Source organism: Athene cunicularia (genome assembly GCF_003259725.1).
Source record: "Athene cunicularia isolate RWA chromosome 2 unlocalized genomic scaffold, athCun1 chr2_part1, whole genome shotgun sequence".
In the NCBI taxonomy this organism is placed as follows: domain Eukaryota; kingdom Metazoa; phylum Chordata; class Aves; order Strigiformes; family Strigidae; genus Athene; species Athene cunicularia.
Genome location: NW_020799095.1, coordinates 5,341,819 through 5,351,977, shown reverse-complemented (window position 1 = coordinate 5,351,977; position 10,159 = coordinate 5,341,819). Strand labels below are relative to the sequence as shown.

Here is a 10,159-nt window from a genome sequence, read left to right as displayed (position 1 = left end):
AGAGCCTTAGCAACCTTCAGGATCAGGGTCCAAAGTAAAGCTCTGCGAAGGGCTGTCCTCTTGTGCAAGAGACATAATTTCACGTGCAGTTCTGCAGCAGTTGGAACCTCCCAGACTGGTGTGGAGCACTGTCTTCTCATGTATGGTCTTCTCTCCTTCACGGGATGCTGAGGAGAAGGAGGAGGAGGAGGAGGGAGAAGTCATCACCACCTCAGTGGGGGAAGGAGAAGGATGCTCAGTGCTGCTACAGCTCTGCTCGTTGCAGAGGAGGTAGGAGGCAGCCTGGAAAGTGCTGGCTCCACATTGGGACCCAAGGTGCCACCTCCCCCGGCACTGCTACCGCTGCCAAACGGGGGTGAGGGAAGGACCTTTCTTCTGGGTTGGTATTTCAGAGTAAAATTTCCCAGCACCAAGGGGAGGGAAGGAAGGAAATCTTATTTTCCTATAAAAGGACTCGCTGCCTATATCCTACTTAGGGCATGGGACTGGGATGATAACGGAAGGGGGGGATCCTATAAACCGTATCACAGGGCAAGAGGCTCTTGCTTTCTGCTTTTCCCCTCTGCCTTTGATATCTCTGACCTTCTGACAGATACCTGGAGCTGATCTAAAGAGAAATGCAAGAAGAGAGCCCTCGAATCACATTGACGCTTCATTCCTTCAGCAAGCTATATATATATATTTTATTTTATAGTCGTTTGAACAGCAGAGAGTTTGGCAATAGTGACAGCCTCGGAAGCGTGCACCCTGCATTTGTGTGTGTCTGTGTTTCAATCTCTCCAGCTTGACTCCCACTAGACATCTTGGAATACCCACCATCATGCTGTTTTTAAACAAGGCAGCAAATTGAAATACCTCTTCCATGGGCTCCCCATGTGCATCAGTTCTTGACATGCCCAACCTGACAGCGCAGGGGATGTGACCCAAACCAAGCACCGGACAACAAAAGAACCGCTGATACCTTTCAGCCAACAGCCTGCACTTCTTTCCCATCATTGCTGTTTATTACAATTTATTTTTTTTTCTTTAACCTTTTTTTCAGCCAAGAATTACTGAGGCCAGACCTTCAGCTGGGCATGACTTAATAGGCTCAAACAGTACTCAGCAAATTTATGTTTGCTGAGGACTGTGCCTGGATCAACAAAGACTGTACTATCAGCTGGGTTTCAATCCTTTAAACAGGTCAGATGTTTCCTGAAGCTGCTGAAGTGAGTTGTTCTGGGGTTCGTTTTTGATACACAGTTGTTTTTTACATGGCTGCATATTCCATCCTAGCATTACTTTCTGTTATTTATGTAATATTTTCATCTTCTATTTCCAGGAATATATTTGACTGACTATGCTGCAAGTCATCCCTGCTTCCCCTGTGATGCTGGAGCATAAATAAAGCTTCCGATGGGATTTTTTTTTTCTTTTTTTCTAAAAGATCTGGAAGTGGGTCTCACTCTCCCACTGAAATCAGTGAAACTGGCTTCTGGCTGATGAGAAAAGGACCAACAAAGCGAGGAATGCTTCTGGAAAGGACACCCGCCTTCTCAGTAAGTCAACCCATGCCTGTTACTTGTTAATTCATTCATACACATCACTGGACTAGTTGGACAACCCGCTGAGCTGCTGGTACTCAGCCAACAAGCCCGATTGTATCTCTCAATGCAAAGCAGGAGTAACTCCCTCTGCTTGTCAAGACCGAATCTTGATCCCTAGGAGACTGGATCAGGGCACTGTGAAGAACAAGGAGCTCCCACAGATCGCTGCCAGGGCTCGTGGGGGAGCAAAACAGGGGAAGAAAGCAGGAGCTAGCTATGCTGGTGTCCCAACAAAGCTCAACAAGATGGGAAAGGCCCTGGGCAGCCAAGGCAGCTGTTTGCCAGGCTGGACTGCTGCAGCAGTTCTTTGCCAAAACAACCAGGCCATCCTCATAAATTCCCTGTGTAAAAAAAAAAAAAAAATATCTATAAATCATGCCTTAGTAAGAACGATGCAGCTGCTAATGGGGCTGGATGTGGCCAAATTGAAATGCTCTAATGGTCTCTAATCCGACACTGAGCTGTGACGATTCTCGTTGCAAAGAGTGACTCTACTTGAACATGTGTGCGCGTGCGTGCATACATACATGGACACGTACACATACCTATAGCTTTATAATCCTGCTGCCAAGGGGGAAGACCCAGGTTGTGGGCGGGTGGGGGAAGGCCCCGCCGCTACACGATCATGAATTGGCAGACGTAGGGCAGCTGGTCTTTGCACCTCTTGTCGAACCACTTGCCGATCGCAGCCCCTGACAAAGCTGCGCAGTTTTCCAGCTTGCCACCGTCAGGCTGGGTGGTGATTTCAGTCTCCCAGTTCTTGTAGCGGACAGGACCGCCCGTCATGTCGACCCACTTGCCCTCCGCCGCCATGTCGTTGAGGCCCAGCCAGATCTCCGCTTCGGAGCCGATGCTCTTGCGCATGTAGTCGTAGAGAGCATCGTTCTCCTCCCCGCTCTGGGGGGTGCTGAGCGTGCCGCCCTGCGAGATGCAGTTTTCGCTGGCCTCGTGGTACGTCTTGGTCTCCGAAAATGCAAGAAAGCATTTTAGGTGAATTTTGGTGCCTTTCAGGCAAACTGAGAGGTTGCCATACAAACAGAACAAAAAGACAGAAAGGGAATTAATTTTAAAAACATCACCCAGGAAGAGGCAGCAGCAGCAAAGGCAGCGGCTGAACTATGAGCTTCCTTTCTTAGGCTGCACGGCAATCCGCAGGGCCATCCTCGGCAGCAGGGGAGTCCCAGGAGCCCTCTCCCTCCTACGCAGGGCACGGCTGCGGGGACATGCCCTCCCTGTCTTCAAACCATAGGGAAAAATGGATCTCGGGGTACCTCTGCCACCCTCTTGGGCTCTGTTGCTGTCAGATTACCTCTGTGTGGTCCTTCTGCCCCTTCCCCTGGCCTTGCTCTTCCACAGCTGCTGCTACGGTTTCTCTGACAAGTTTTTTAGAGGCAGGGTTGGTTGTAGACGCTGCCGTGGTGTTGGAGTGTTTTGGGAAAAGTCTGCAATTTCAATTCAATCATCTTAATTATGCAAGCATGAGAAAAATGTCTTTTTTAATAGGCTTTGATCAGAAGTGTTGTGCTTGCACAGCTTGAGGTCTTCAGAGGAAATCTCTACTTGCCTATAATTTTATTGTTAAGAATAGCAATTTATTTTTTATTTTTTTTTTAAGCTCTAAACCCTGAGACTGCAGGGTACTCTAACCAAACAATAACTAATCAGAGCCATGCATTAATATCCAAACCAATGAATGTGAGCTTGGATCTAAAGCCTTGATTTTGCTTGTTTTCCTTTTCTTTTAAGGAAAAAATTCTCCTTAACTTGCATTTTCATCTAATTTCTATTTTGTGTTCTGAAAATCCCTCTCTTACATATGTTGGTGGAGTTTGCACAGAATAACTGTGGGACATGGCTGGAAGATGAACATTTTGGGACTGTCCTCTGTATGTGTTCAATGAAGCATGGTGGGACTGACCTCCATGAGATTCCCTGTGCAATATCATGATATGTATAAGAGACCAGGTTCACCATTTTATTGGATTTCAAACAAAAGAATAAGCTACATTTGACTGAAGTGCAGACCAATCCATTACCCATCCCTCTAACTCATAAAGGAAGATGAACATCTGGCTTAGTGTTATAGAAATATCCATAGCTTTACAAATGGGAAGCTCTAGCACATAAAGAGGGAGGCCATACGCTACACAACTCATGTCATTAACTGCCTGAGGAGCTTCAGCTGCCTGGAAGAATTGCAGCAAGACCACATTTTGCTTTGATCCCCCAACCCCTCTCCCCGTGATGGACTCCTTGTCGCAAGGCACTTGGGCATCTCTTGTCAAAATGTGTGGAGCAGTTGTAGCTGCTTTATAAGCAGCTCCTCTCTCAAAGCAAAAGCCATGCCTTTTTCAGAGAGTCATTTACCTGTCTGGAGTGCTTGCTTTTCCTTCAGTAGAGCAACCTCCTGAGAGATGTTGTCAATCATGGCCTTTAGGTCTTCAATCATTTTCAGGCTCACACCATCTGTGGGAAAAAACAAGGGAGGAGCATAAACATGGGCTGTGTCCCCCAAGGAGGCAGCTGAAGCATTTCCTATCATCAGAACTCCCCATTCCTCTGCCTTTAGAGAAAGACAAACAAAAGGGATTTGCAAAGTCAGTGTCCATCCCCTTGCACATCCATCAGAGTGAGCATTTGCTTGCTAGCCTGCTTCCACCATCAACTCTGTTTTACCATTTTGGGTTTTGGGGCTTCTCTTCTCGTCGGGCTTTGTGGGGTGGGGGGGTCTCCCCTTGAGCTGCCTCTACAGTGCTGGGGTGGGGGTGGGGGGTGCAGGCTTGTCTCTGGAGCCCTGGTGTAGGGCACTCGCCTGGGGTGGTGCTGCACTAGGGTCAAGTTCTCAAAATACAGGAGGGCAGTATCTGATGCTGCCCCTCCTGAACATAAGTCCTACCACACGTGAGTGCTTTGTGGGGAACTTAAAGCTACCAATGAATAGGATGGTTTTTTTCATCTTCAAAAACATGCCCTCCCTCTCTCTATTCACAGCACACCCTCCTGGCTTCCCTTAAACACTCTAACACATGATCATCTCTCTATGCGCTCCTTGCTGTGTCCCCACATTAGTCTGCTCTTATGAGTGTGTTGGCAAGAAAGCACTTCGCTCACCAGGCTGATGCTCAACAGGAAGGGCTGTAAGGGCTGCAGTACTTCCACTAGATCTGTCCCTGCACCACCAGCCACTCCATCCCTCAGGCCACCAACCATGCCATCCCTCAGGCCCTCACAGCTGCCTCTGCCATCAGCACCCCTGGTGCAGGTACCCAAAAATTGGCCAGAGCTGCTCTCCTGCCATGAGAAGATGCCTCCTCGGCCAAGGAGTTGGTTGCAGCCTGCTACTAAAGCCTACGTCTTGCTAGGTGCATTACTTCTGCAACAGCTCCAACCAGCTATTAATTGATAGTTGGATTTCTCCTGTCTAGGAGCAAAAGGACCATTATGCCTTGTAGGTGGTGGGAGATCGAACATCGAGGCATTTGTATTGATAACGTGGTCTCTGCTGCTCCAACTGCTTTACCTTGCAAGCATCTGGTAGTCCATATGGGGTGAGAGGAAAGGGGACAATTTGCCCATGAATGCAGTAGGATGGACTTCCTTGAGGGTCAATGAGATGGGAAGCCAAGGCACCAAGCCAGGCAAGTCAGGAAGCAGCTTGGATGCAGACCAAAACCACTAGCCCAAAGACTACCATGAATATGAAAAACCAGTTACATCAGGAGGGCATTAAGCTCTTTTACTCATTGCTCAATTAATTTTAATGGGTTCACTTAACACTAAGGTACTAGTTATTATTTTGCTGCCTTTGATAAAAATACTTTGTGGGAAACAGCTAATTAATGCTGGGGTTTTTTTTCCATGCGAATCTGTCTTGCAGCAGAACAAATGTCACTTAGGTTTAAGTAATACCCGAGAGTCATGGCAGGACACTGCCAATGAGTCTGGCTGGGGCAGCTCCTTACGTTGCCTCAGCCGGGTTTGCTGCTGGGTTCCCAGCTAGAGGGTCCCTGCCATGCAAGGTGACGTGTCTCCTTGATAACTACCTACGTGCCCTGTCCCTTTTCACCACCTCATTTCCAAATCCTGGGCCACAAGATATTCTTACAGTAGCAGATTCACCAGGATGTCATGATGAGAACTGGGAGCGGTTAATTTGCACTTCAGCTACAAAGCAGGTACCACGGCTACATCAACAGACATCGAGTTTTCTATTTTATTACCAGGGGTTTTTGTCACTGTGCTGTCATTTCCTCAAGGCTCAGCTCCTGAAGCCTGTGACCAAGGCTTTTACAACTTGGGTCTGCTGCTATTGAAGCCAGCGTAAGGGTTGCCAGTGCTGCCTGTGGGAGTTGGAGTGGGTCCTTGCGCAGCTAACTACGAGCAGCAGGATTAAGCGCGGGCATAGGTGAGGTGAAAAGGAGACTTACAGAAGGATGTGCATTGCAATTGTCTGCTGGTTTGAAAGCCTGGCCAGTAATGTATTTGATGCTGCAAATGGGAGCTCTCACGCATTTTCCCTTGTTCTAATTATATGCTGAATAACAAACAAATCCCTCTGTACTTAATTTTCATTACTGAACTATCCCTATATGAAATCTGGATCTATATCTGGGTTGCTTAGCGTTGTCTGGGCAGTCATCATCTGGTTTGTTTCCATCTGAACAGGTTTCTCACCCCCAGGGGAGAAAGCATCCCTCTGGTTTGCAATGTGTGACTCCAGGCATTTCCACAAATGTCCCAGCTGGAAAAGTCAGGTCCCATATTGCAGTCCATTCCCTGGGCCAGAGGAGGGGACCAAACACACCTGCAATAGCATCCTGGGTTTGAGTCTATGGTGGTGTTTTTGGTAGCGAGGAGGAGGTGGCCCCCTGTGAGAAGCTTCTCAAAGCTCCCCTGGCTCCAAGTTGAACCTGCCTCTGCACCAAGGCCAGGCTAATTAGCAATAGTGGCTGCACCTCTGTGATAACATATTTAAGGAGGGGAATCTGAGAGGAGGAGTTGGAGTTGTGAGGAAGAGTTTCGACAAGGACACCTATGCAAACATCGAGGTCAGTAGAAGGAAGGAGGAGGAAGGGGGGAAAGTGTGCCAGAGCAGAGCCCCCCTGTATCCCATGGTGAGAGGGCAGGGCTGCCCCCCGCCACACATGGATGTCTACGGTGGAGCGGATGACAACCTGCAGCCTGTGGAGAACCTCACACCAGATCAGGTGGCTGCAACCGAAGGAGGCTGGAACTCCGAGGCAAAAAGAAGCAACTGCTGTTGTATGTCAGCATTGGGAAGATTGCAACATAGTGGGGTGACCCACGCTGGAGCAGCCCAGGAAACACTGCAGCCCGTGGGAGAGACTCATGTCAGAGCTGGCTTGTGGAGGACTGTCTCCTGTGAGAGGGGAACGGCGCTGGAACAGGGGAGGGATGCCAGGAGTTCCCCCCTCCTCGAGGTGGAAGAAATGGCAGGACTGACTGCACCCCCCCGCATTCCCTGCCCCTTGTGCTGCTGAAGGGGAGGAGGTAGAGATACTGGGAGAAAATTTGAGCCCAGGAAGAAGGAAGGGGGGGGGGAGGGTGTTTTTAAGACGTGGTAATGCTTCTCATGGTCCTACTCTGTCTGTTGTGTTGTTAGTAGTGACTGTATTAAATTTATATTATTTTTTTCCCTCCCCTAATGAGTCTGTCTTTTGCCCGTGACCATATCAGGTGCATCACCTCTCCCTGCCCTTACCTTGATTCCTGAGCCTTTTGCTTTATTTTTCCCTACTCAGCACTGGGGGAGAAAGGGAGAATGAACAGCTCCATGGTGCTCAGTTGCCCTCTGAGCATAAACCACAACAACTGGTTTATATCAGTGTAAATGTTCACAGACATTTTCAGGGAAGAGCACCCAGACTACAAGATTACACTGCAATTTTGGGCAACATCAGGAGTAGAGCCCAAATCAGTCCCTATCCACTGATTTAAGCATCTGGACTCAAATTTCCATCTCCAATTACCTTAAAAATATATGGGAGAGCTATGCAAAGATGTTCCCTCCTGTGCCCCCATCACCCCGCTTCAGCTGTGACCAAGAGGAGGGCCCCCTCCCCAGGGGTGGTGGGTACCCAGCCTGTACCCCCAAGCCAGAGGGTGCCATCAACCCCAGGAAGTGGTGTCATCACCCACCTCCCCAGGGCACCCTTCTCAGCAAGACCCCTGGGCCACCAGAGGAGGGCAAATTGCACCTGCTCCCCAAGACATCAGGGTTCAGGGACAGTTTGCTGAACTGCTGCATCTGGAAATATCACTGTGGATCAATTTGAGGCGGGGGGAAAAAACAACAGCAGGCAAAGCGAACGTGCTGTCTCAGCATTTTCTAAATGTTATGTTTTGGCTTTTTTCATGTTGAAACAGCACCATTTTTGTTGGGAAGCAGATCCAAATGTAGGCAATAATTACAAAACAGAAGAAAAAAGAAAACAAAACAAAAAAAGTAAAAGTAAAAAAAATAGAAAAAGCTTGGCTCAAATCATCATTTTCTTTTCTAACATCTGTGGTTTGGCTGCACAGATTTAAAACAAATAAATCCAGCCAAACACCCCAACCCTCCAGCGGCTTCACCCTGCCCGACCCTCCCCGGCAAAGGGCAGGGGGTGAGCCGGGACAGAGGCGCTGGGGGCCTGGGATGGGGATGGGGCCATCCTGCCCTCCCTCAGAGCCCTGGCCCCTGTGGTGGGTGGGCAGGCTTGGATGTGGTGAGGGGCTGGGAGCGAAGAGGAGCCTTGCGGGGGATTTTTAGCACTTTCCTCCCTCTTTCTACACCCCCGATGTTGATAAAAATCAGAAAAAGTTTAACTAAGACATGCTGGAAGTTTCCAGTAAAGGCAGGGCAGTTGACCTGCCATGGGGTTGGATGTGGCTGGCCAAAAAATGCCAAGTTGTTGGGTTTTTTTCCTTTTCCCCACAGAAAACTTGACCTCTCCTTTGAAAAGAAACTCTCAGCAAAAACTGCCACCAGCTGTTCCAGGTGGTTTGATTTTCAGGACACCCCCCTCAAAAGTTTTTAAATTGGAGCCCAATTTTTCTATCACAAAGGTGATTTTTCTCCTACCTTCTTGAAACCAATCGGTTACAACTAGCAGTTGAAGTGATGCAGAGAGAAAAGTAAGTTTTCTCTAAGAACTATATCTCTCTCTGTGGGTGCCTCCAGTGAGTGAAATGCACATATGTACCCTATACAAGCCTAAGGGGGTATCTTTTGCTCTAGAAAATAGCCACAGACTAGAGATGTGGAATAAGCAGCTATGCCATGATTTCATAGAAAGAGCTAATGCGAGAAAAAGGAAAAACTTCTCAAGGGTGGGATCTGATGAAAATAGCCACCGGGTGAGCATAGAGAGCAGCTTGGCCAAGTGAATTCCTGGGATGCTTCTTCCTCACTCCCCGCTTCGTTCCAACCAGGAAAGCGCCCGCCAGAAGCGGTCCAAGCCCACACGACTGCAGTCGGACACATCAGACAGGCAGGCTCACACGCCACTGGGCTGCAACACAAGCCACTTCCTTACCTGCCTTGTCCTGTAATTAACGTGCATTGAATCAGAGGGAGAAAGGATGGGACGGTAGCAAAAAAGGAGAAGTGGAAAAAAAAGAGCACTAAGGAAAAAATAAACCAAAAACAATTTAGGCACCTTTTTTGTGTGCATTGCCCTCTGGTAAACCTGAGTAGTCAGAACTCGTTCATTGGCTTCATATACACCCAGGGCAAGGTTTTTAAAATAAAGGTCCATGTTGATATTTAATGGAATACATATTATCTACCTACACGTCTCCAAATCTACAACAGCAGTCTGTCATCTGCCACTTACTTGCTTCTGAAAAGTGAATGAGAAGGGATGGAGATCACAGAAACAGAGATTTTAGTAGAGGAAAAGTTTGGGGCAAACCTTAGAGATGACATGGAAAATGCGTTGCCCTCTGAAATTCAGACCAAGCTGTCCCATCAAATTTATTCAGAATAGCAACCCACCAAAAATATTTCAATCTCCTCACCATTTTACAGAAGGGCTACAGAATTATTCCCATAGGGGGGCAAAAAAGACACGTTATTAGGTTTTTAATGCTTTTTTTAGAAGTTGCATTAAAACACTGTTCAATGCCCAAACGACTGGGCTAATTGCATCCCCCCACCCAGACCCCTCGAAGTTTCTTTGCAGGGAAGGTGCCACTGCTCCTTACCTTTCTTGGCAGCCACTGGTTTTTGTCGGACTTTGGCGTTTTGCTGGCTGGAGACCTGGGTGAGGGAGAGGAGGCAAAGGAGGAGGATGCAGGCTCCCCGGAGCACCATGCTGCTGCCGTTCGGTGCCGAGCAGAGGTGGACTGACTCCGCTCTGCCCTCAGACAGCCGGCTTAACACCGGCTTGGAATCAGAAATGGCTGTCCCAGAAAGCCGCCTGCTGAGCCCCGGCCAGAGGCAGCCTCCCGGCCCCGGGGGGAGCTCAGGCGGCTCTGGCCAAGGCTGAAAACATCCCAGCGGGTTTGCATTTCTTAGCAGACTGCTTGTTTTCGTTTGAAAAAAAAAAAAAAAAAAAAAAAAAAAAAAA

The 10,159-nt window shown here is 48.4% G+C and overlaps 1 protein-coding gene across 1 annotated transcript; it reads right to left on the bottom strand.

The window, feature by feature from the left end:
* Nucleotides 1-658: 658 nt before the first annotated feature.
* Nucleotides 659-10,064, bottom strand: CLEC3B (C-type lectin domain family 3 member B). Its single transcript, XM_026842634.1, has 3 exons — nucleotides 9,795-10,064; nucleotides 3,954-4,052; nucleotides 659-2,602 (listed from the first exon to the last, which is right to left on the bottom strand). Exons 1-3 carry the CDS (start codon nucleotides 9,901-9,903, stop codon nucleotides 2,202-2,204), a joined length of 609 nt encoding a protein of 202 aa, XP_026698435.1. The 5' UTR covers nucleotides 9,904-10,064; the 3' UTR covers nucleotides 659-2,201.
* Between the last annotated feature and the right edge of the window lie 95 nt (nucleotides 10,065-10,159).

Bases quoted from the DNA above. Each gene is read 5' to 3' on its own strand.
- CLEC3B (XM_026842634.1), bottom strand. From the start codon at position 9,903: ATGGTGCTCCGGGGAGCCTGCATCCTCCTCCTTTGCCTCCTCTCCCTC. The intron at 4,053-9,794 runs GTAAGGAGCAGT...TTTTTCCCACAG, and splicing joins ACCAGTGGCTGCCAAGAAAG to ATGGTGTGAGCCTGAAAATG. The intron at 2,603-3,953 runs GTAAATGACTCT...GCAACCTCTCAG, and splicing joins AAAGCAAGCACTCCAGACAG to TTTGCCTGAAAGGCACCAAA.